A 25,728-nucleotide genomic window follows, 5' to 3' on the forward strand; every position below is an offset into this window, starting at 1 on the left:
GCTGTTTCCTCTGGATCCTTCGAAGTTTGGCAGTGTCTCTGTCCCTCCTTTTCCTTCCTGATCCTCACCTGTCCAGTCTGTCTCTAATTCTGCTCAAGTTATCTCTGGAACTTTCTCAGGCTCAGCCCTTCCTGCCCTCTCCTCAGCCTTGGCTCTTGTTGCCTCTGACCCACGTCCCACAGCCCTCCATCTGGCCTTGGGACCTGCGGTCCCCCACCGGGTCCACTTCACCTTTCCACGGGGCATTCTTGGCCTCATGGAAAGCCTCCCTGCCTTTCCCATTTTAAAAACAATCAATGGCTTTTTGGTTCAAATCAGGACTTACCGAAAAGAAAAAGAAAGGCAACCCTTTGAATTTACTCCAATACATTCCTCCCAGAGCAGCCCCAGGAATTATTTTAAAATGCATATGCAAAGGCAGTGACACTAGTGTGTGTGTGTGTGTGTGTGTGTGCGCGCGCGCGCGCGTGCGTGTATCTCCTCAAGGTCAAGAACAGTGCCAGGCACACAGTAGGTACCATTTTCAGCTTAAATGTCACCTCCTCAGGGAAGCCTTCCTAGGTCCCCTCAGGCTAGGTTAGATGCGGGGAGGCACTTGCAGGTGCACACACATGCTCTATAAAGTACATAGATATAAATCTTGTATGACACTTATCACAATTGTAATTAAAATTATTATTATAATGAAACTATTATAAATGTTGTCATTAAATGATTGTTGGCATACTTATTTATTTAATTTTGCTGGACTGTAAAGTCCATGAAGCCAGAGACCAAGACTGTTTCATTCATCCCAGTGTTCTTAGTGCCAGGCACGATGACTGGCAGAGGGTGGTATTCAAAACTTTTATTTAATGAATGTATTAACTGCCAGGCACTATACAGACATCTAATCTTCACCATGAGTTTGCAAAAGTGGGAGTTAATTATACGTATTTAAAAAATTTGTTTTAAATTTTTCTATTACAGTTGATATTCAATATCATTTTATATTAGTTTCAGGTATATAGCATAGTGGTTAGACAGTATGATTTACAAAGTGATCCCCCTGATAATTCAAGTACCCACCTGGCCTCATACATACTTATTGCAATATTGCTGACTATATTCCCTCTGCTGTCCTTTACAATCCTGTGGCTATTTTGTATCACCCACTTTGTACATCTTAATCCATTCACAGTTTCACCCACTGTCCCCCAAACCCCACTCTTATCAGCAACCATCAGACTGTTCTCTGCATCTATGAGTCAGTTTCTATTTTGTTTGTTATTTATTTTGTTCTTTAGATTCTACATACAAGTGAAATCATATGGTAATTATACTCTTTGTTTTTTGTTAACCCTCACCTGAGGATATATTTTTACATTGATTTTTAGAGAGAGTGAAAGGGAGGGAGGGGGAGAGAGAGAGACATTGATGTGAGAAAGACACAGAGATTGGTTGCCTCCCACATTCACCCCAACTGGGACAGGGGATCAAACCTGCAACCCAGGTACGGGCCTTTGACCGGGAATCAAACCAGTGACCCCAAGGCTATACTCATATTTTTATGAGAGCCCTGAGGGGACCTCTCCAAGGTTACACGGCTAAAATAAGAACAGACACACCGAAGGCAGGCAATATTCTTCAGCTCCAATCCACCCAGCTGGGTAGCCCTTGGCTTCTCCCTCTCTCTGATTTCTCACCCTTCCCTCTTCAGCGCTTACCACTCTCCCACCCACCATCTCAAGCATCCCTACCACCAAACTTGTTCATTCTTAGAACACATTATTCATACCCTAAGTGGACAACTTAGATATCCCATGGGGAAATTACATATTTACAAGGGATCAGAGATTTAAGCTTATGGGTGCAAACCCTACTGTTGGAACTGTGGGCATGAGCTGACCAAGAAAGGAGAGATCACGCCAGGAGTCCACTGCCGATACTGTTGGCCAGAGGCCAAGTCTGCTTCATTAGCTGCCTTTCCTTGTCCACACTGTCAACATCGGGGACCTTCTGCCACTCTTGCCAGGTGAGCAGGCAACCTGAGTGCAGAGGGAAAACATTGGCTCACATCAGGAAGCTTCTGTCCTGGCAACAGCTTTGACCCAATGTGCTATGCAGCTTTAGGCAGTCCCCTGCATCTTCTGGGCCTCAGTTTCCCTCTCTCCCAGAAGAGGGAGTTGGATGACCTTTCAGATCCCTCCAGCATTGGACGTCTGCCTCTGACAGATGGGCCTGTCCTGTCCTTAGTAGGAGCTCACACTTGCAGAGCCCTTACTGTGTTTGGGCGCTATTCTAAGAACTTCACATTTATTCCTCAATGAATGATGTCCCATTTTACGATAGAAAAAAACTGAGTCCCAGAGAGGTTAATTCACTTGCTAAAGGTTACTAGTCCGTTATAACATAATATTATCCCAAAACTTAGTGGTGTAAAACCACAACCATTTATCCTGTGGGTCAGGAATTTGGGGGAAGGCTTAGCTGAGCAGTTCTTGCTTGAATGTCTCTCATGCAGTTGCCATCAGACGTCAGCCGGAGCTGCATCAAAGTGGGACACCCCAGATCGCTTCCTCACATACCTACTAGTTAATGCTGGCCGTCGGCTGGGAGGTCAGCAGCGCTTACTGTGGCCTCTCCAGCACAACCACCTCAGGGTAGTCAGGCTTCTTATGTGGAGGCTGGCTTTCTACAGAGTGGGTACCTGAGTGAGCCAGAAAAAAGCTGCAGGCAACTTTCTGACCCAGCTTCAGAAGTTTGCATATCACTTCTTTTGCATTCTACTGGTTTTAAGCCAGTCACCAGGGGTGACCCAGTTTAAGAGACAGACTTTACCTCTCAATGACAGGACAAAGAATGTGCACACATGTTTTAAAAACCACCGCAGGGACTCAGCTGAGAAGTGGAAGAGCTGCAATTTGAACCTCCAAAAGCTGGCTCATTGTTGCTCTCTCAGACATTCCTCCTGGGTCTCACAGGAGGGTTTTGGGCAGATGAGAGGCAGCCTCCGGCTTCAGTTTTCACAGGGCCCCTCTGACTACTCGGTGCAGCTAAGCTGTAGGGGTCAAGGGCAGAAGCATGAAGACCAGAGAGGAGGTTGCTGCAAGACTCCTAGTGAGATGTGATGAGGAGTTTAGCTCAGGGTGGTAATAGGGGGATGGTGGAGAGAAGTTGTCAGATTCTGGCTACATTTTGGGTGTAGAATTGATAGGAACTGATGATGGATTGAATGTGGCAGGTGAGAGAAAGAGAGGAATCAGAGATGAGTCCAAGATTTATGGCCTGAACAGTGTGAGTGGGGGGAATGGAGCTGCCAATGACCAAGACCATTGACTCATAATCATCATGCCAGGCTGCTTTCAAGCTAGGTCTGGTTCCTGGGAAGAGGGGAGGGGTCATGAGCATTTACCTGTGCCAGACACTGTGCTAGGTGCTTCACATCTTGTGGTAGACAGAACTGTAAGAATGACCCCAAAGATTCTGGCCCTGGTATAAGACCCTTCTATTTGAGTGTGGATGAAACCTATGGATATCATGAGATATCACTACAGTGATTATGTCACATTATACAACAAAGGGAAATTATCTAGGTGGATTTAATTTAATCCCAAGAGTGCTTTAAAGTAAAGTTTTCTCATGTAAGTAAGCAGAAGGGAAGTTAGAGAGAGTCAAAGGATAAGAAGTGTTTGACATCCTGATGATAACCTTGAAGATGCAGAAGACCATGAGCAAATATCAGAGAACCACTTCTAGGAGCTGAGAGTGACTCCAGCCAATGGCCAGCAGGGAAACAGGGGCCTCAGTCCTACAGCCACAAGGAACAGAATACTGCCAAAAACCTGAGTGAGTTTGGAAACGAATTCTTCTCCAGATCCTCCAGCTAAGAGCTCTGTCTGGCTGATATCTTGTGAGGCCCGAGCAAAGAACCCAGTTGAGCCTGCTCATACTTCTGACAGATGGAGTTGTAAACTAATAAATAGGTGTTGTTTTTAAGCCTTGTAGTTTGTCATGCAGCAATAGAAACTTGTTTTACGTACTCCTTGCAAACATCCAAAATGGAGGGTCCTGTCGCCACTGCACAGATGAGGAAACAACAGGTAGCTGAGGTAAAGGGCTTTGCCCTGGGTCACACAGGAGTGCCACAGTTGGGACTGAAACTCCGGAATCTTATCATCTCACCAGGCTGCTTCATAGAGAGGGTGTCAACCCAGCTGACAGAGGTTTTAGGCATCTAGGGCCTGACTGGATGGGGACCTCGGGTCCTGGTCAAGGCCAGGGAATGGAGTTCCAGTTTCTGTTTGATTGTGTTAATATCCGGGGCTCTGAGTGTTTGAGCCTGTGTGTGTCAGTCCCTGAAAGTGTATATGTGGGAGTGTCTGTGTGAGCTTGTGAGCTTGGTGGAGTGTGTTTCGTTGTGAGTCTGTGCATCAGAATGTATCTGTCACTGGGAGTGGCTGTGTGCGGCCGTGTCTCAGTGTGAGCATCTGTGTGCCCACTGAAGTGTGTCTGAGTGTCTCTCTCTGAGGGTCTGTGTCTAAGGGTGACTGTGAGTCTCACAGTGTCTGCCAATGTTTGTGTGCATGTGTGAATCAGTACTGAGGGAGCCATTGCTGGGGGGTGGGGGAGGGGGGCGGAGTATCTCTGTGTGTAGGTCTGAGAGTGTCATCTGAGTCTATGGGTGCCCATGTGTGTGAATTCTAGGGTATCTGTGAGTAGTGGGGGTGCATGAGAGTGCGTGTGCCCATCTGAATGTCTCTGTGGGTTTGTGTGAGATCTGAGGGTCTCACTGTGTGGCCAAGGGTGTCCATGCTTGTCGCTCTGTGTGTGTCTGCAAGTCTCTGGATGTGAGTCTGTGTGTCCATGGGTGTATCTCCCTGTGTGGATCGGTGTGAGAGTCTGAGGGTCTCTGGGTGTATCTAACTGTGTGGGTCTCTGGGTGTCTGGAGTCTGTCTGTGGCTGGTTTGGCAAGTGTCCCTAGGAGTAAGTCTGGGTGACTCTCTCAGGTGTGCGTACGAGTCTGAGGGTGGCTGTGGTGTATTTTGCAGGGTGAATGCAACAGAGTGGGTGCCTGTTGGAGCTCCTCCGCGGGTTCCTGTGTGAATCTAAGGGTGATGCGTGCGGGTCCCTAGAGTGTGTCCCGTCTGAGTGGGTCTGTGTCCCTGGGTGAGGCCTGTCTCGGCGAGGGACTGGATGCCTGCATCAGGGCCAGTCTGAGGGCAGCGTGTGGGGTTGGGGCACGGCCAAGGGACCGGGTCCCAAACAGCCTGGCACGCTCCTCCCTTCGGCACACCTGCCAGGCTGGGGAGGCGAGCAGGCCCCTCCCGCGCGCTCCCGGCTCCCACGCCCCGGCGCCCCGCGCCCCCTCCCCCGGGCGGCGCCCATTGGCTGCGGCGGCGGCTCCGAGCCCGCCCCGCGCGGCCGGCGGGGGGCGCCGCGGGCCAGAGTGCGCTGCGCCGCCGCCGCCGCCGCCCGCAGCTCCGCCACCGCCGCCGCGAGCACAGCGCGCCTCGGGCTCCGCACCCCGCCAGCGCCCGGCCCGCCCGCCGGCCCGCCGCGCCCGCCAGCCCGCCGCGGAGCCCCGGCCTGGCCCCGCGCCGCCGCCACCACGCCGCGCGCCGTACTCCGCGTCAAGAATGGGGCGGCCAAGCTGCCCAAGCCGCCCGCCGCCGCCGCGGCCGAGGCGCCCGGCGCCGGCGCGGGCATGGAGCGCTCGCAGAGCCGCCTCAGCCTGTCAGCCTCCTTCGAGGCGCTCGCCATCTACTTCCCGTGCATGAACTCCTTCGACGACGAGGACGCGGGTAAGCGCGCCGCCCGGGGGCCCAAGCCGGAGGCCCCCTCCCGGACCCGGTGCGCCCTTAGGGGTGGCTTCTTTCTCCTCCCCACCCCCAGCTCCGCTCGGGGTGCGCCCCAGGGTCTCCTTCCCCACCCACGGGGCCCCGGGGTCTCTAGGAGGCGGTGTCTTCTAGCCTCCCGTCGCCCCCTAGGGACCCCTGCATCCTCTGCATTCACCCCTTTCCCGCAGGTGGGCCCTTTAGGTCGCCTGGACCCAGCTCTCCCTACTCACCTGCGCCTTCTGGCGCCTCCTGTCTTGTCCCTGCATCGGACCTACCACCCTTCCCGAACCTCTTGTGTGTACCCGCTCCTTAAATCACGGGGCTTCGGCTGCCTCACCCCTGGGGCGCCGACGCGCCCCCGTCCCTCTCCCCGCCCCCGCCATTGGAGGAGGCGCGCAGACCTTAACTCTCCATCTTTGTCTTGGCTGCATCCAGAGGCTCCCTGCCCTAGACCCCCTGCCCTGCGGCCAAGGCCTTTAGCACCCTGTTTGCCTCTCTTTCGCTTCTCCTAGAGGTGGGGCCCCTGGGCTCCTGGTTCTTATCAGACTGGAGTGGACCCCGGGGTTGGAGTGGGGGAACTGGCCGGACGACGGCCTATCCTCTCCTTCCCAGCCCGCTGGTTCCGGAGGGAGGCGTGGGGCGGCGCCAGCTCCGCACCTGCGCGCCCCCTGGAGCGTGCCCCTCACCCCGGGCGCTCTCGTTCCTGGAGAAGCCCTTCTGGATGGGCTGAACCTGGGCGCCATCCAGCGGCCCTAACCTCTGGCTCCCTGGCCGGCCCGCAGCCACAGCCAGAGCCGGAGGGGCCGGGAAATGTAGGGACACCTGCTCTTTGGGGTCCTGCGACCAGGCAGAGGGAACATAAGGGCTCTGGATCAGGTTTTGCCCCGTGGAAGCGAATTCACCAACAGGTAGGGTAGCTAGAGGGCTTGGGTGAGAGTTCCCCAAAGAGTGCCAGTTGGGAGTCAGAATCAGGTTCCAGTCTTGCTCCTGTGCTAATTAGCTGTGACCTTGGGCAAGTCGTGCCACCACTAGCCTCAATATCCTCATCTGAAAAATGGGATGACAATGCCTCAGACACAAGTGTGGAGTTAAAGTGTTTTTCAGGCTGAAAATCTGAGAGTATTTAAATTCAGTCAGGGGACAAAAGGCAAGAGGGGTGTATGTGGTGGAGAGGAGCAAAATGGCTTCATGGACACTTTTGAGAACCTGATGAAAAAATGGACTATCTTTATAAAAAACACACAAAAAAAAACCCCACATGTGCACATCCACAAAATTTTGTCTGTAGTTTTAGGGAGTTCATGGGCCCTGCTTAAGACTCCCTGCCTGTAGGGATCCTTGTGTGGTCAACGTGTTATCTGATAAACCATGGGATGGAGCCCTGGGTGATGGAGACTCACATCTTCTTGTTGGAGTAGGAGGCAGGTGGAGAAGAGGGGAGAAGGTTTTCCAGAAGAATTTGTTGGCTAAGTGAATGAATGGGAGTGTTTGAGGCAGACCCTTGGCAGACCTGTCTTGCTGTTGACCTAGAGATGGGGGTGGGGTGAAGATGGTTACTGCAGAGCCGTTTTACAGAGTCACCATTTTACAGAAAGATAACTGAGGCTAAAGGGCTAACTTCCCCCTTGATGTAGCTGAGGGAAGTTGTCTTATTCTGGACAAGGCAAGGTGAGGAGGAATGGAGGGGCTCTCTAATGCAGTGGCCTCCATTGGAGCAAAATCAGAGAGAAGAAATCAGGTGAGTATTGGGGCTGGGGAAAGGAGCCCCACCAGCCTAGGCTCCCCCACCTCTGACTTGATGGACAGGGACTCTCCTGAAGTTCAATAGGCCCCTTGGGTTTCAAGAGCCAGGCTGGGCAAGAGCATGGGTTTGCAGGAGTATCCGTGGCAGGGACAATTAGGTTTTTCTCCGAAGTCATGCTTCATGTCATGGGTCAGATGCTTTGGTGATTACTGCTGGTTGCAGGTGACTTGCTCTAGTTTCACTCAAGTCAGAATAGGTAACTTTGTGTAATATTAGAGATTTTTTAAAGGTCCACCTGATGTTTTTTCCAGTGGGTTTCTTCAAATTCTTAAGTTTTTCACTTGGAAAAAACCTAGAAATCATCTTATCCAACCTTTTTCTTTTTGCCCTCAAATGAACGAGAGAGAGGGGGTGGGAGTGGGAGAGAGAGAATGTATATATGTGTATGATAGACAAGCCCCAGTATGTGTGTGTGTAAAACCCAAGGTCACCCAGTGAGGCAGACACAGAGCTGAGCCTAAAATCAGGTTCTCTTTCCAGTAAAACACTAGCCCTCTCTCTGAAAGATTTTTAAAGAGCCAAAATCTCTCTGTGTAGAAAATGGTTCCCAGGTGAGGAGGCCCCAGGGAGTGGCTGACAGCCAAGAGTTTGGTTTGGGCATCTCATGCTCTCTGTCTGTTCATCTTAAGGGATGCTTGGAGTTTGGGAGGGGGAGGGAGAAAGTCAAGTTTCATTTCCGGAAGACTAATGAGTGTCTGGTGAAAATCGGAAGTAGGGAGCATTGCCTTGGTGCTTAATTTCTCTTGTTCTCCTCAAAGTCATTAATTTTCTCCTAAAAAAAGCCTTTTGGAGTTATTCTTTTAGAACAGCATCGCTCTGAACTAATTTCTAAAAGCTGCTTGAAAAATCTCTCAGATACTGGTCAGAGACTGCTTCAGGAGGAAGGCGGTCAGAACCAGCTTCACTCCATCTTCCTCTTCTCCATTCCCTCCCCAGGGTCCCTTAATGGCTCAGAAGTGTGTCCTGAAGGGCCTCTGGCTCATCTAGGTGCCTCCCCTTTTTGCTGCTTCTGACTCCTGTTGAAGGCACCTTTTCCATCAACTAGATCGAGCCACAGCCTTCCTCAGGGCTTACATGCCACCCTTTAGCTGGTTTCCTGAGAAACCGTATGAAGAGGAGACTATTTCATTAGCCTTAACTGGGCCAGAGCATTTTCCTGTCTTGGACTTGGGAGGTTTGGACATTCTGTGGGCAAAGGAAGCTGCCCCTTCCTCCCACCCCTTTCTAGCTACCCTGGGGGCTCCGGGTGCTGGTAATTGCAGATTCCTAGAATTCCTCTCAGGGAGCATCTTCCCTTACACACTCAGAACTCCTTTCTTATGCTGCTTTTTCTCCTTTTCACAAAGATGCTGAGTTTTAGGGAGAGCTGTACTTGGGGACATTTTTGTGTTTGTGTCTCCATCACTCAGCCTTGCTGGCACTGGGTTTGTAATTGGGGAGGGGAGGTGGAGAGGTGTTAGACACAGGACCTTGGTTTTCTCATCTGTATAAGAAAGAAAATAATAGCATGGACCACATAAGGTCAACATTTAAAAAATGATTACCTTTGACTAGCATCCTCCTAGGCACTTTAAATATACAATTTTAATTCTTTCCTCATAGCAACCCTATAAAATTAACATTTAATATCGCCATTTGCAGGTGAGAAAACTGAGGCACAGAGAGAGTATTTGTTCAAGGTCACTCAACCTGGAAGTGAGGGAGTTAGGATTTGAACTTGAACAGTCTGACTCAGCCATCTGTGCTTTTGATTATTATGCTGTTTGTGCTGTGCAAAGGGCTTAATACAGTCATTTGTGCTGTGCAAAGGGCTTAATACAGTCAGTACCTGGCACCAGGTAGGTTCGCAATACCTGTTAGCTATTATCTGTCTTATTACCAAGAATTGTTCCTGAGCATGACTATAAAAAAGAATCTGTGGGTTTGGGGAACAGGAAGACCTGATTCTCAAAAATGTTAGCTTTTATAATTTTTAATAAGTTAATTTTATCGCATTGTTACTGCTATTAAGGCAGAGTTGGGCCCTCCCTCTTGGAATTGGTTTAAAGATGGGGATTTGGGGCACTTGCATGCAGAACAAGAAGGTGAGCAGTCCAGCTCCCCATGTCCCTGTTCTTCCTGAACAGTTAATTTTCATCAAATCTACAGTCCTACCCCTGCCACTCTGCCTTGGGGCACAGCTGGGGAACATGGATGTCTCCAGTTTTCAGCAAATACCAAAGGGGGTTGTTACATTGGGGTCTGGACTTGAGGATGGTGTTCCTGAGTCTGACCCAGTGGTTCTGGCGGCCAGTTCTCCCCCGCCCATGAGAAGGGCGGAGAAGCTGGAGCAGCCAGCTCTGATTTGCCCATAGGATGCTTCCATCCAGCGCAGGAGGAAGTTGCCATGGCAACACCGGCTGGCTACCCGTTCCTCTCCTAGCAGTTCCGGCAACATCTCTGGGCTGGAGAGCCCTTTATGGCACCTCCCTCTTCTGCTTAGGCCAAATCTGGTGGGTGGGGTGACATGGTGGATGGGTCCCACAAAAAGTACCAAAGCTCACTCCCCTTTTTTGTGGACAGATGGGAAATGGAAGGTTGTCTGAGTTATTTCTCCTGGTTGTGGGGTGAGATACCCATATCCTGCCAGACAGATCCTGGCAGGGGCAATCAGAGTTCCAATCCCTGCCCTCCCATTTATTCCATTTGGCAGAGTTCTAATCCCCGTTCCCCCCTCCCCCCCATTTATTCCATTTGGCAGAATTCCCTTTCCCAGACCAAGTGCTAACTTTTGTCCTTGAAATTTGACCTGAGCTTTTTCTGGGAAACAAAATGTCCTGCTGTTCCACCCCTTCCCCCTGAGATGGTGGGAACAGAGTGCTTCAGCCCTAGAGGGGGGCTGGATGGATGAGAGGGAATGGTAAGGGGTAGGCCTTAAAATATCCTTTGGGGTCAGGGGCACTTGACGGTGGCCACTTCCTGTCCCCCCTCTTTCCTCCCCCAGCTTACCACCAAGTGCATAATCTCCTTTATGTGCTGGGAATTGGGCAGAATTCTTTTAGATTTGGGTAACTGAGGCACAGTGATGAATTGAAGCAATTATTCCCATAGTTCAAGTTGTGGGATGGGGTGAGAATATGGACCCACACTACTTTATCTTAATCCAGTTACCCTGAAAGAAGTGGCTCAGAAAAATCAGGTACATGGCATTTCACCCCTTCCCCATTACACAGATCACTGGCATGAGGACCTGCCCTGATGCTGTTGTTTATATTGATTTTTAGAGAGAGAGGAGGAGAAAGAGTGAGAGAGGGAAACTGATGTGAGAGAGACATTAATCAGTTGCCTCCTGTGTGTGCCCCAACCGGGGATTGAACCTGCAACCTAGGTATGTGCCCTGACTGGGAATCCAACCCCCAACCTTTTGGTATACGAGATGACACTCCAACGAACTGAGCCACCCAGCCAGGGCAGAGCTCTTTTCTTAAATTCTCTCTCCCTCAGGCATCTCCTCTTCCCTGCCCCAAAGCTGCCAGACTCATGGCTCCAGTTTCCTTGCTTTTGCTGCTGCCAGAGGCCCACCATGTCCTGTTTGGTGGGAGGGGGGAAGGAGAGGCCCATCCACCTTGTCTTCTTTGAGGACGATGCTGCCTCACTCCCCACCCACCTCCATCCCAGAGGCAGAGCCAGTTCTAGATGAAGGCTGAGGGGTGGGGGGAGCAGAGGAGTGGAGGAGAGCGAGAATATAGGAGAGCGTGTCAGCTGACCTTCTCTCCTTTCTCAGGGCCTTTCTTTTAGTTTGCCTCCTCTAGTGTCTTTTCATTATGGCCTCAACAACCATCACTTCAGCATGGCTTTTAGGAATTGTTAGAAAGGTGCCAGTTTTGAGAATGTGCTCAAAAGGGCTCAAACATCTCTCCCACTGTAATCTGTTCCCTGCCCCTCCTTTCCAGGGCTATGATCAGATCCACTGTCTGTCAGAGCTCCAATTCCCACCTGCTAGTCACCTGGAATGACCAACCAACTGCACTGGAGTTCTCTCCCTCCCCAGCCCAGTTTAACCCCTGGGGTTTGGATTTGACTTCTCTGGCTCTGGGACCTCAGTTTCCCTATTCAAAAAAAAAAAAAGAAAGGTTAATTCTCCTTGTTTGAGCCTCTCTCGGGGTTGTAAAAATAAAATGATTGAAAGGCTGCTTGGCTGTGCTCAATGCTTTCCATGATCTCACTGACTCTTACAGCAGCCAGAAGGTAGCTACTGTTCCAAATGTACCCATTTGGCAGATGAGGAAAAGCCGGGCAGCCTGGAATTTAATGATTCTCTGGGGTTGCATTGTCATGATTCAAACCCAGATGTGCTTGACTCCAGAGGCCACCCTCTACCTCTTGGCATGAAATGAGATTCTAGGTGGGAAAGGGCTGTGCAAGTCCTGGAGCGGTACTTGTGCTATCAAAATAGCAAGTGACAAAGGCTGTGGTGTGGGGGCCTGTTCACATTCAGATGCACCCCTTTAGGGTCCACCATCCCACTACAATTTGCCTCAGCCTGCTGGAGTGCCTTCCTGGATGATCCCCATCACGGGCCTGCCTGGCCTCCTTGAAGAATCCAGTTGTCTGCCCTGGCCCTGGGGACCAGCCATCACCTGCCTCTCCAGGCCGATGTAGGCCAGTGCCAGATTATATTTAACGCTGTGCTATTTCCACTTGACAGCTCCAGAGCGCCATGCCCCCTCCCCTCTTCTCCTTCCTCCCCCCACCCCTTCTGATTCACTCGGAAACTGAGAGGCTGATGTCAGCGCCTTAGTCTTATTCTTAGCCCCCGTGATTGTAACTGCATTTAGCAGTGCGCACTTCATTAACAGTTTCTGCATGGGGGAGGGGGGGTGAGAAGACTGCGTGGCTGGGCAGGGGCACCGTAGGGGTAGAGAGGGGCAGCTGCTGCAGGGACACTGGCTGGCTGCTTCCTCTGGATGGACCAACTGGGCAGGTTCCAGGCCTGGCTTTCCAAGACTGGCAGTCTTGGAAGGATGCTTAGAGAGCATATAATTCATTCCCCTTGTTAGGCAAGGAGGGAAACTGAGGCTCAGAGAGGCACACCGGCTTGCCAGGGTCATATGTTAAGGATCCAGGACTCTCGCCTCTGAGTCTGGGTTTTCTCCTTTGGTATTCATTCATTCAACTTATATTTAATTAGCTGCTCAGTGCCAAACGGTTGCTGGGGATATATCGGGGAATAAGGCAGACCCAGTTTCTGCTTTCACAGCGTTATGTTCTGGGGTTAGGGAGACAGACAATAACAGGTATGCAATTAAAAAATAAATAATCTTAGATTGTGTTAAGTGGAATGAAAATAAAACAGGTTAATGGGATAGGAGGTAACATTAAGTAAGGTAGTTGGGGAAGTCTCACTGAGGAAGTGACATTTGAGTTGAGGCCTAAATGACAGAGAGATAGCAATGGAAATCTGAGGGGGTAGAGTGATCCAGGCAGAGGGAACTAGCAAAGGCCCTAAGGTCAGTGTGAGTTGGGTGTTTAGGGAACAGAAAGCAGACCACATGATTAGACAGAGTAGGTGAGGGGAGACGAGGTTGGATCTGGGGGCAGATCATTCAGCGTTGTAGTCGGTAATAATGATATCAGGTGGGGAAACTGAGGTTCAGAGTGGGAGGAGGAAAGCTTTCCCCTAAGCTGGGTAAAGTCAGAGAGAGGCTGAGAACAAGCCTCCTGAGTCCCTGTCTTTTTTGTTCCTTAGACATAGATGGCTGTTTATTTAAATGCACCATGTGGCTTCCTTTCACATTGTAGCTGAAATGGTACTGTGGACGTCTGGGCAGGGCCCATCCTGCCTGCCCTGCTCCCCTCTTTGAATCTCACCTGACCCAGCTTTATAGTGTCTCAGGCTAACGTAGCTGTGAAAGACCCTGGGGAGCTTCTGTGGGGGGACAGAGAGAACATGGCTCTGGAATCCAACAGATCTGAATTTTCATATTGCCTCAGCCACTTCTAAATCATGTGCACTTGAGCAAGTGACTTCAACTCTCTGGGCTCAATTTTCTCACCTGTAAAATGGGAGCATGATAATGGTAAGTTCTTCAAAAGGTTATTGTGAGGAATAAATGACATAATGCACAAAACATACCTAGCCCAGAGCCGGGCATGTGGAATGAAGGTTTCCTCAGTTATGAGGATTAATGAGATTGAGGTAATGCTGGGCACATAGTAGATGCTCAGTTAGTGGTAGGTGCTGCAGTTGTGGTTATTTCTGTCAGTTTTAATGGGACAGAATCATTTGGGGGCTCGTTAAAACACAGATTGCTGCCCTCCCCCCCAGATTATCTCATTCAGTTTGGAATGGGATTTGAAAATACCATTTCTAACAAGTTCCCCAGTGATTCTGATACTGATGCTGCTTACCCAGGGATCTTCTGTTGAGAACCACTGGGTTAGAGAAAAGAGCTGGAGAGAAATGAAGGTTTCTTCTCAAGTTGGGATGTCTCCTGGCTACCTGTGTCTTAGATGCTGGGACATTGGGCACCAAATTCAGGACCCAGGTATAGTCTTCAGGCACTCCGGTTTTTATCACATGATCTCAGATCAGATGAGCCTCAGCTGCTGCCCTGCTTTGCACCGAGTTGAATGTGTGGGACCTCATGAATCCTTTTGGAAGGCTTCATCTGTAGAGATGATAAATGGGTAGACATGAATTACACATCAGGCCATAATGTCCTTTTGTGAGATATAGGACTCAGACAGCTCTGGGTATCCTGAGGGGTTCAGGTCTGGCATCTTTTACCAGAGCGAACAGGACACGTTGGGGAAAGGCAGGGCTGTGTGTGAAAACCAGCAGGTTCATTTGAGGACAAGCCTCTGCTGGGAAGAAGTAAATCAGAGGAATCGAGGAGTTATCCATGTAAAGGGGCAAGATTCTGGGAAATGCTACCAGGGAGTTTACTGAGTCAGTATATGTAGATATTTTTCAGAAAGGGATCGCTGGTAATTTTCTAGGGAAGGCTGAGGTTTGGCTTGGTTTGGAGGCAGCGGGGAAAACCTTATGATGTGATAAGATTCATCTCTAGTCCTGTAAAACTTAACAGTGTGACGACAAAGGCATTGACAAGTAGCTTCCAGGTGGGACTTATCCTGAACTGATGGGAAATAAATCTCTGAGAGGGGTGACTTGGGTAGCAAAAGAGCACGGATTTGGGAGGCCTCAAACCTGGGTCTGAGTCTCTGTCCAGTACTGGCTGTGGCTCTTGACTGTGGTATGTAACTGTTCTGGGCCTCGGCCTTGTCCTTCACAAAATGGAGTGAATAACTCCTACTGTGTGAGCATTAGAAGGCATCCATCCAAGAAATGGAGGCTGCTGCCTTTCCTGCTATTGTAGACTTCCTGGGTGCAGGAAGGGCGGGATAATGGAAGCATACCGCCTGGGGTTGGACGCCGGGCTCTGCTCTCTCTGAGGTCATCCACTCATCTTCACTCCAAGACCAAGGAGGGATTGCATGGTTTTTCCAAAGCCTCACAGCAGGTCTCTGGCCAAGTTAGGAGTAGAATCCATGTTTCTGGACTCTGTGCTGGGGCCTTTTTCTCTCCCTCAAGGTGTCCCAAGCAGCCACCCTGGACCCTGTCAGCACCTGAGACTTCAAGTCCACACCCTGTGTTTCCAGCACTTGGTGTCCCTGGAAAATGCCACCTGGAGTCACCCTGGGAGTGGGTGGGAGGATGTGTCACTAATTGGGGACTGAAATGGAGTCAATTAGTTCCTCAGTAAATGTCTGGAGGAACATCTTTCATCTTCCTGGGCCCAACACCAAGACTGGACCAGGTGCCTCTCGAGCCCATCAGGCCCAGGCCAACCTACACCCAAACCACCCGGACCCAGGAAGCTGCCACTTATGCTCAGTTCGTGTTGGGTATGCCGAGCACCGAGAGAGAGACCCCCAAACTGGGCAGCCTGGCCCTGCTGGGAATCAGGTGGGTGCCACTATTGAGGGAGAAATAAACACGTACAGGCACACCTCGTTTTATTGTACTTCACCTTACTGCGCTTCACAGGTGTTGCAGTTTTTTGGTTTTTTTTTACAAATTGAAGGCCCTCCACCAGCAAAAAGATTATGGTTCACTTTATTGTGAATCTTGACGAATTGCAGTGGTCTGGGCGCCCACATGGCGCTTTGTGCTGCTTTCTTTCTAGCACTTGCACAGTGTGGCTTCTGTCACTTTTCCACTGCCACACCGTGAGCCACTCCAGGTCAGGGACTGTGTGATTCTTGTCTACATTTCACCCAGGGAACAGTTTGGAGCTAAAAGGTGGAGCTGAATCCCACACCTCTCTCTCCTTCCCATTCTCCTCCCCACTCCACGTCCCCCTTTCTTCCTGCAGTAGTTGTTGGTGGCCAGGCCCTATTCTAGTTGCTGGTGAACCCAAGGTGAGCCCAGTCTTTGCCCTCATGGAGTTTACAGTCTGCTGGGTGGTGGTGGGGGTTAGACATTCGATAACCCAAAGGAACAATGAGTAATTTGATCACTGCTGTGATGAGTGTCATGTAAGACAACTGCAGGGAGCCAGAGAAGATGGAGCTGGGAGAACTGACCTGTCTGGGGATGGGAGGCGGAGCAGGGGAATGGACAGCTAGGCTGAGACCTAAGGGATGAGTGGTTGGCCAAGTGAAGGCAGGGGAGTGGGACCAGATGCCATAATGGTGAGAGCATAGGCTTGGGAGTCAGTTATGGAGGGCAGGGTTCGAATCCTGGGTTCTCTCAGTTTGTGTGGCTGTCTCCCCCTTCCCTCTTCTCTCTCACACACACACTCACATGTACACAATGGAAATATTAACCATAACTGCTTCTGCATGGCAGAATTTTGGGTAGTTTTTGCTTTCTGGATTGTACTTTTTTTTATATTTTCCAGATTTTTTACAATGGATGTGTCATGGTGAAAACTGAGGACTTCAGAGTCTGGAGCCTACACTCCCACTGATACTTGTGTGACCTTAACCACACTGTTTAATCACTTGGTGCTTCTGTTTTTCTCACTGTAAAGTGGGCATAATGATGATTAACGTATGGTGCCCATCACGGTCTGACACTTCACCTCCACTAACTCATTCAAGCCTCACAACTGCTCTGTGAGGCAGGTACTGTCACTGTCCCTGTTTACGGATGAGGAAACTGGCACAGAGAGGTTATGTTCAGTGCCCAAGATTACACAGCCAGTATGGGTCAGAGGCAGGATTCAAACCCAGCTGTCTGACTATCAGTCTGAGCTTAACCACCGGGCTATGCTGCCTACCTCACAGGGCAGGGGTGAAGGCAGTGCCATGCACACAGGTAGTGCTCTATTAATTTAATTATTATTAGTAGCTGTGCAGAGGTCCTGTGGTGGACACACAATGTTTTGAAAGCCTAGGGAAAGGAGCATGTAGTTGGGGAAATAGCAAGACCGAATCATACTAGGTCTTTAAAGTCAAGATTCTTGGACTTGAGCTTGAGGACAGTGGAGCCCCTGTTGGGTTTTTAGCAGCAAAGTGACAGATTCAGATCTGGGGTCTTCCAATATCTCTTTGGCTGCAGGCGGGAAGAATGGAGCCAAGAGTTCCAAGGATGGCTCCCTTTAGTTACAGTGACTGTCCCCAAATGACTCTGACCATTCCAGCATTGAATCCACAGACCACGGTGATGATGATGATCTGGTGTCTGGACTGGCTGCGTGGGCCAGAGCACAAGGCACGAAAAAGTCAGGAGTGTGTCACCAGGCTGGTCCGGTGATGCACAGAGGCTGGGAAGTGCCAGTTCGAAGGCAGAAACTAATGACTCTCCTGGAGATGAGGCCAGGCCAGTTCCTGCCGTGTTACATTATTAAATTTATAATCTTCATTCTAGTACTTTCCAGCAGTAATAAGAACCAAATTTAAAATGCCAGCCTTACATTTCTGGAATGAAACTCTTTTTCAAGAACTCTTGAAACCCATAATTTCTCTCCAGAGGTGAATGTCAATGTCTTAAAAAATTAAATTAAAAAAATAAAGGAAAACCACTCTTTAATTAAAGGTTAGGCTTGCAGGATCGTTCGTGACCCTAATCCTGGCTGGGAATTGGGAAAAAGGTCTGTATGTCTCCAGCCCCAGAAGGGGCTCAGAGTGGAACTGGGGCTAGGGATGCCTGGGGCTGCCCAGGAAATTTAAACCCCTAAATCTGGGCCTTCCTAAGGAAGAAAGGTGAGAGAGGCCTCATGCTCACCTCACCCCTAAGTGGGTGGCAAATCTGTTGGTTGGTGAAAGGGTTTGGTAAAAATTGGGCCACAGTCTCCAAAAGAATTGATTCATGTCAGACTCTTGTGAGTTTTCTCATGACCTGTTTGGGGAGTGGTAGAGAACCATGCATCATTGCTGCTTTTAGACTGGGAAGAAAGGCCCTGATTTGGGGTCACTGTTGGGTTGCTCTCCAGCCTTCCTGACTGGGGCAAATGGGGATATGCCCACCCTGTACCCTCTTTTCAGGCTGTTTTCTGGGTATGTGGGACCCCAGAATTCCCTGTCCAAAGGGCTCTGAGTCAGCTTCTGGGGTCTCTTCAGACCACTTTTTCTAGGTCCGTCTGGGGTGGACTTTGTCCATGGCTGATGTCCTGATAGGTGGCCCCAAAGTGGCAGTTTGTGGAAGTGAGGATGAAACAGATGTGCAGAGTGGGCCCCTGATATGTGGGGTGTAGGAGGTGTAGGAGTGGGGAGAGGATGATGAAGGGAAGGGGCAGGCTTCAGCTGAGGGCCAGCTCCCTTCTCCTTATTCAGCTATAGAACTCTGAGGATTCTAAATTTGAACTTGTCCTGGCCTTCAAGGTCATTATGAAGGCATATTTGTCAAAGTGGAAGGGTAAGACATATTTTATTTAATAGCCTGATTTATAACTTTTAAATATTTAGAATAAGTACGAGGTCCTCAGTTGCCCTGGGTCCTACATCATCCTTTGAACTGAGAGCGAGACAATCCAGGGATGGCCCTTCTCCTCATGGTCCCATGTCCTGGGCCCTGTGCAGACACATGGTTTGCATGGCACCTTTGTGAAAGTTAGAGGAAGAGACTTCTACCTCTAACCTCCATCCTGGGTGATTAAATTAAACATAGTACCTTCTGGCCCTGGCCGGTGTGGCTCAGTTGGTTGAGCATTGTGCACCAAGAGTTTGCCAGTTTGATTCCCGGTTCCATTCCTTATCTGGGCACATGCCTACGTCGCTGGCTCCATTCTCTGTAGGGGCTTGCAGGCGGCAGCCGGTTGATGTTTCTCTCTCACACTGATGTTTCTCTTTCTCCCCCTCTCCCTTCTTCTCTCTTTAAAAATCAATAAAAGCATATTTTTAAAAAGAGGTACCTTCTCTAGGAAGATAAATTAGAAAAAGGCTCACTTTCCTCTAGTGCCAATGGGGTATATAGCTTGGCAAGTGAAAACAGGCTAGGTTTCAGCCCTGTGACTACCGTCAATTGGGCACCTTTGTACAGGTAGCAACCTGTTCAATATCAGTAGTTCACAGGGCCCCATCGACCTGAACCAGAGAGGAGCCATGGGCAAGACCAGAAGGGAAAGTGCTGAGGCTCCAGGATCTCGACATAATCATGAAGTCATCCTACACTTTCTGTTTTGTTTTGTTTGTTTATTGTTTTTTAGATTTCACATGTAAGTGAAATCATATAGTATTTGTTTTTTTCTGTCTGACTTATTTTACACAACATAATGCCCTCTTGGTTCTTCTATGTTGTCAAAAATGGCAAGATTTCATTCTTTTTTATGGCTAATATTCCATTATATACAGGGTCTCCTAAAAGAATATATATGCACTTTGAATGATTATAAAGTCAGTGTTTATTAACATATGGTTCATTTTCAAAATTTAAAAGACTCAACAGAAATGAATAATTTTTTTGGTTAATGCCTGTTTTCAAACTGATGACCATTCTGGTCCAAGTGCTGCTGCTAACGTGAAGCAATGGAATCACAAACATTAAGAATCATTTTGTTCATTCAGTATTGTATGCCCTCAATTCATTGACTGTTGCTGGTTTTGTACCATAAACTTATCTTTTATATATCCCCATAAAAAAGTCTAGTGGCCCTTTAGGGTAAATTTTCTTTGTTCAAAGCTTAGTCTGGCTTCACCCACTATTTCAAATCAGTTAAACCTGTAAAGGAGTGAAAACTAAGTGAGTTATCAGCTGTTAAAGTGTGTATGCATTTTTCGGGATACCCTATATATGTATACCACATCTTCACCCATTTGTCTATCACATGCTACACTTTTAATAATCATACTCATCATGATAGTTAATGTCTATTTTATGTTTTATTCATGCCAGGTACTCTGAGCACTTTACCTGGGTTATTCTATTGAAACAACAGAATATGAGGGGAGTATAATTGTCATATCTATTGTACAGACAAGGAGACTGAGGCTCAGAGATGATAGACTCATTTTTGGCCCAGGGCCATTCAGTAGTAAGGTCAAACACAGGCCTGCTGGTATTGAGTCTGTTAGCCTGACCACTGCTTTGTACTGCCCTTAATCATTTTTAAAAGCATTCTTTATGCAGTTAACATACTTACTGAGCCCTGTTCTTATGGGCAGGGTGGCGAAGGTAATGATGCAGGAGAGGATGGGGACCTCCTTCAGCCGAGGAGGAAGATAGGCAGAGCAGATAACTGGGTGACCAGTTGGGCAGGGGGTGCTGAGTACAGCTTTGAAGAGGAAAAGCTGTTTACCAGGCTGGACCTGGGAAAGGTGCTTCAGTCTCCTGGGTGTTCTGTAGTTTTATTTATGCTTCATGCGGACAAGGTAGGTGCATTAGGAAATAGGCACAGGGAGGAAGTGGGACCAGGAAAGATGCATGAGTGACTTAGAAAAGGCCCTTGTGCCATGCCTAGGACCCGACCCTTCTTGAAGACCAGAGCTGTGTCATCCACCACCATCCTTTTCAGAGTTAGAAAAGGGAGATTAAAGGGGGAAGGAAGGGTCATTTGGTGCATTTTCACCCAGGTCGGATGTGGAACCCAGGACTCTGAGCCCTCCCAGGCTATGGCCTATACCAGGAGTGGGAGAGTCACTATTGTTTTAATTTTTTAGAACAATATTATGCTTTCACAAGTTGCAAACATTTGCAGGGTTGTACTAGCAGGCATTTCCTGCACACATACATGTTTCAGATGCTGTGCTAAGATTTTATGCATGTGACCTTGTATAGTCCTCAGAGTGAACCTCCAAGGAAGGTCCTCTTGCTGCTCCCATTTTATAGATGAGGAAATTAAGGAACTCCCCGAAGGTCGAACACCAGCAACTGGCAGAGCCAGTTTCCTTGTGTCTAATGTCCTCAGTCTATGCTGTGTGTACGCAAGGTGGAAATTTTGGGAAAATGCAAAGAAAAGTGACTCTAGTTCTGTAATCCAAAAGCAGAATATTTAATCATTGGGGCCATTTCTTTTCAGTTGTGTGTGCATGCACGTGTGTGTGTGCACATGTGTGTAGGAATGCATGTTTAAACCAAGGCAGGGTCATGTTGTGATACTGTTTTGTAAACTGAAGCCACTATTTAAAAATCACCTTAAAAGGACCTTCACAGGCTGGTCTCCATAGGGACACTAATTTCTAGGATCAGGTCTGGAGCTGCGTACGATCTGTCTGTAGATCACAGACTTGCCAAGGCAGGCCCAGGGATGGCACAAGGCAGCTCACCCTGATAGCCATACTTCATTTTCCTCCCTGCTTTCTTCTCCTGTTCTTGTAAAAAAAAAAATACATTTTGAAACTGACAGACCTACCCAGGATTTTATTCCATGCCTGGCCCTGCATTTAAATGCAAGAAGCAGAAGGCTTGTGAGCTATAAATAGCCCAGGCTGCTTCTGAACGGTGGCAGGGAGAATTTGTAGGTTCTCTTTCCTCCCAACCTGGTGACCTGGATTACTTCCTTCCTGCAGTGGCTGCTTTCCTTGCTGCCTCCTCTGCCCATCGTTCATGGAGCAGAGCAAGTCCTTCTAAATGTTTAGTGAGCACTTACACTGGGCCTAGGTGCTGGCATATGGACGTGAGTGAGCCGCCAGCTCCATCACAACCTGGGGCGGTGGGGGTAGACATAGACACAGACGTCCATAAATGAAAATTTTGTCATGTGCAAGCCCAAAGAGGAGTCCCTAGGTTTGGGACTCGGGAAAGGCTTCCTTGAGGAGGGGATGCTGGAGCTGAAAAGGGGAAGAAGGGGACAGGGAACCCGGAAGGAAGTGACCTGGGAGAAAGAGTCTATGGGGACAGGAGTGTAATGCTTGGCACAGAGCAAGGTTTCGTTATTACTAAGTGATCACGTGCTTTTCGTGCACATGTCCTGGGTTGCTTTGGTGGCTTCCATGGCTTCTAGAATCCAGCAGTATTGGCTAAGGAGTGTGCTCAGCATTTCATTCACCCAGTGATTCTCAGCCTGCTCTGCACATGCCTTCCCAGCCGGAACCAGAATCCTGAGCTCCAATCCAGGATCCTGTGCTCCAACCCAGACAACTCAATTAAAAATCTCAGATGGACCTGGAAATTGTTGCTTCACATGCTCCCCAGGTGATTCCGATGTTTGACCACACACATTTGGGATTCACGGTGCCCATCCAGTCTCCCATCTGGGGACCATGCCTTAGTTCCCAGTCCAGTCTCTCTTAGATGACAGTGAAGGGAGCTCACAACCTTTCAGGATGGTTCCTTCCATTGATGGACAGCTCGACTGCAGAGTCCTTCCCTTGTGCCTAGAGTCACCTTTACCATTAATCTTAACAGTGATGATACTGCAAATCAAATTGGTACAATTCTTTGTTGTCCACAAAGTACTTATTTAATTCAAAGGCAAAAACTACATAGGTTTTAAAATCAGACAGACCAGCATTTAAACCACTTCTCTTTTCTTGCCCTACCCTATTAGCCATGACCTGAAACCAATGACAGCCTCCCTGTCTCAGTGTCTTCATCTCCTAAATGGAGATAATAATAGTATGTACCTCTCAGGTCACTGGAAGGATTGAGTAATGTGTGATTTCTCAATCACTTCATAATAATAATTATTATTATTACTACTATTACATAAAACATTTACATGGTAAATTCAACATTCTAGAGGGGTTTTTTTGGTTTGTTTGTTTTAAATATATATTGATTTCAGAGAGAGGAAGGGAGAGAGAGATAGAAACATCAATGATGAGAGTCATTGATTGGCTGCCTCCTGCACACCCCCAACTGGGGATCAAGCCCACAACCCAGGCATGTGCCCTGATGGGGAATTGAACCGCTATCTCCTGGATCCTAGGTCGATGTTCAACCACTGAGCCACACCCAGCTGGGCAACATTCTAGAGGTTTTTACTGAGTACTGAATGAATGCCCAGCCCTACTGTAGGTGCTGAGGGACATCCTGAAAAAGTTCTTACTAAATGGCTGCCATAATTATCAGTAGTAGTAGTAGTATTTGAGCCATACAGAGCTGCTGGGCTAGGTAGTAAAACCACCCACCTTTTACTAATAGGAAGATGATGCTGAGAGGGTTAGGGGGTTTCTAAAGCCCACTCAGCTGATACAAGATGGGAAGGAATTTAATCTGTCTCCTGTCTGATACTCTTCTTTTCTCCCACCTTCTGATAGCCTTTTGCAATTGTCCATATGTGAAAGAAGGGAGGGAGGGAGGGAGGGAGGGAGGGAAGGAGGGACCATTAAGCCCAGGATTATGGGTCTCCCTCAGCCATAGCCTCCATGGTTTCCTCTGTGCCAGGCAGTTTTGGGTCAGCTTTGTGGTCCTTTCTTCTCTCCCTCCACAATATTCCAGCAGAAAGATCCAGTTCTGGTGTCTTTGAATATCTTGCAGGCATAAAGGGGTCCTCGGGGAGCACCATGTGGCCTGGTTGCTCAGCCGGCTGTCCTGGGTTCGGTTTGCAGTCTGAGTGTGGTCTGGGTCTTCAGATCTGCTCTAGCAGCTACAGTTGCAGCCAACACCTTGTCCACAGTCTGCATTCCCACTCCACCCTGAGTCACTGCCTAGTGCCCACAGTGTGGCCTCTCCGAGTCCAGGCCCCACCCAGTTTGTTGGCCCCAGGCTGGCCCTTGCTGGCTATAGAATGCCCCCTGCTCTTGGTCTCCTCACTGTTCCAGAGTTGTAAACAGAGTTTTGGCCACTGAGTTCTCTCTCCCAGAGGACTGCCATTCAACCTGATCTCCCTCTATTGGTTAAAAGGCCCTGTCCCCAAGTAAAGAAACCACACACATTAACGAGGAAATGAGAACTGTAGTTAGAAGAGGGCCTCTGTTGCTAGCGACGTAGATCCCAAGCCAGTGGCTCTCATGTCTGTTATCCTGTACAACATGTGACTAAGGCTTTCCCCCGTAAGCCTTTCTCTGAGCTTGCTTTCTCTCTTGTACCCCCTCAGCTGCCCTGTTCCTGTCTCTCCTTCCATCTACTTCATTAATCATGCAAATCTGATTTCTAGTAGCCTCTGACAGTGGAAAAACCCTGGGTTGAGAGTCAGGAGACAGGTTCTAGAGCAGTGCTATTCAGTAGAAACTGCTGTGATGATGGCCATAGGGGATTATTCAGTTCTTGAAATGTGGTTAGTGCAACTGAAGAACCAAATTCTTAATTTTTAAAATTTTAATTAAGTTAAGTGGTCACATGTGGCTAGTGGATACTATATTGGGCAACACAGCCCTGGACCCAGCTCTATATGTGCTGAGCTGTGAGACCTTGATCAAGTTTCTAACCCTCTCTGGGAAGATAAAAGGGTATAGCAGGATAGATAGGGACTGGCAGAGGGTCTGTGGTTGTACCAAGGAGGGGCACTGGCCAGCCTGGGGAGACGTGGGGCAGACCCCTGGAAGAACCCTGGAAGAATTCACATGGGAAGTGAGGTGAGGAACTTTTTCCTGTCCCTTGGAAGTTTGCCTTGACTGTCACTTGGCCAATGATGGGGCAGCTTGAATACAAAGGGAGGCTGGTGGCTTCCCCTTCCTCAGGAGGCTGGGTGGCCTGTGGTAGCTCTCTTGTATTTCAGCTTCTGCCTGAGCCTCTGTCCTTAGAGTTAAAAATAGCCAAGGATGGGAGCACAAGGACATGCTGTCCTTCTCTGCCATGGAGCAGGGATTTTGCTACCTGATCTCACAGGGGGCTGCAGGGTGGCAGGTTTGAGAAGCCAGCAGTTTAAAGAATTATCTATTCCTGCCCCCTTGAGGAGAAGCACAGACTTCTCTTTCCCCACTCTGAGATGACTCTAAATGAGCTATGGAATGTCACTGCTAGAAGGGCCCTCCAGGCCTGGGACCTTGGCAGACATCACCAATTAATTAAGCCCCACCCCCTTTCCTGGGACCATGATAGGAATCACCAATCAGTCACGGCACCCTTTTCTGCCAAGTCCAGACAGTCTAAGAATTCTTTTTTTTTTTTTTTTTTTAATATATCTTTATTGATTTCAGAGAGAGGAAGGGAGAGGGAGAGAGAGAGATAGAAACATCAATGATGAGAGAGTCATTGATCTGCTGCAGCCCGCAACTGGGGCATGTGCCCTGACCGGGAATCGAACCCTGATCGCCTGGATCCTAGGCCAATGCTCAACCGCTGAGCCATGCCCGGCTGGGCAAGAATTCTTAACATGGGGTACTTTAGGTAATAGCCACCAGAGTTAGCAAAAATAAGAAAATGTATTATCATCATAATCTAGTCCAGTCCCCTCACGGTGGGGAAACTAAAGCTCAGAGAGGGGCAGAAACTTGTCTGATGTCACATAGGAAGTCCATGGTGAAGCAGGGACCAGACCTAGTAGCTCTAACTCTCTGATGAGGCTCCCCGCTCTCTTTAGAATTAGAGCACCCTCTTTTCCATGAGAACTGTCCAGAAGAAAGGCTTTTAACTCGTGGACTGCAAGCCTCAAATTTCTACGCAACATATTGTGTATATGTGCTGACAGGTAGTTTTTTCATCAGCGTCTCAAGAGGTTCCTTGCACAACCAAGAAAGACCAAGAAATCAGGAAAAAAGAGAGTGAGTGAAATAGGCCAAAGTATTGCTACTGAAAGTGTGGGGCACAGGCCAGCAGCATGGGCCTCACCTTCCTCTCACTCTAAAAACAACAA

The 25,728-nt window shown here is 48.9% G+C and overlaps 1 protein-coding gene across 1 annotated transcript in view; it reads left to right on the forward strand.

The window, feature by feature from the left end:
* Positions 1-5,687: 5,687 nt before the first annotated feature.
* RIMS4 (regulating synaptic membrane exocytosis 4) overlaps positions 5,688-25,728 on the forward strand; it is a gene marked incomplete at its 5' end in the record, with an annotated part of 47,968 nt that continues 27,927 nt past the window's right edge. The window contains one exon of the mRNA XM_081149474.1: positions 5,688-5,784. Coding sequence (XP_081005600.1) covers positions 5,688-5,784 — 97 coding nt within the window. The remainder of the gene's footprint in view (positions 5,785-25,728) is intronic.

The sequence above is a fragment of the Miniopterus schreibersii genome (genome assembly GCF_964146895.1).
Source record: "Miniopterus schreibersii genome assembly, chromosome: 10".
NCBI classification, from domain to species: domain Eukaryota; kingdom Metazoa; phylum Chordata; class Mammalia; order Chiroptera; family Miniopteridae; genus Miniopterus; species Miniopterus schreibersii.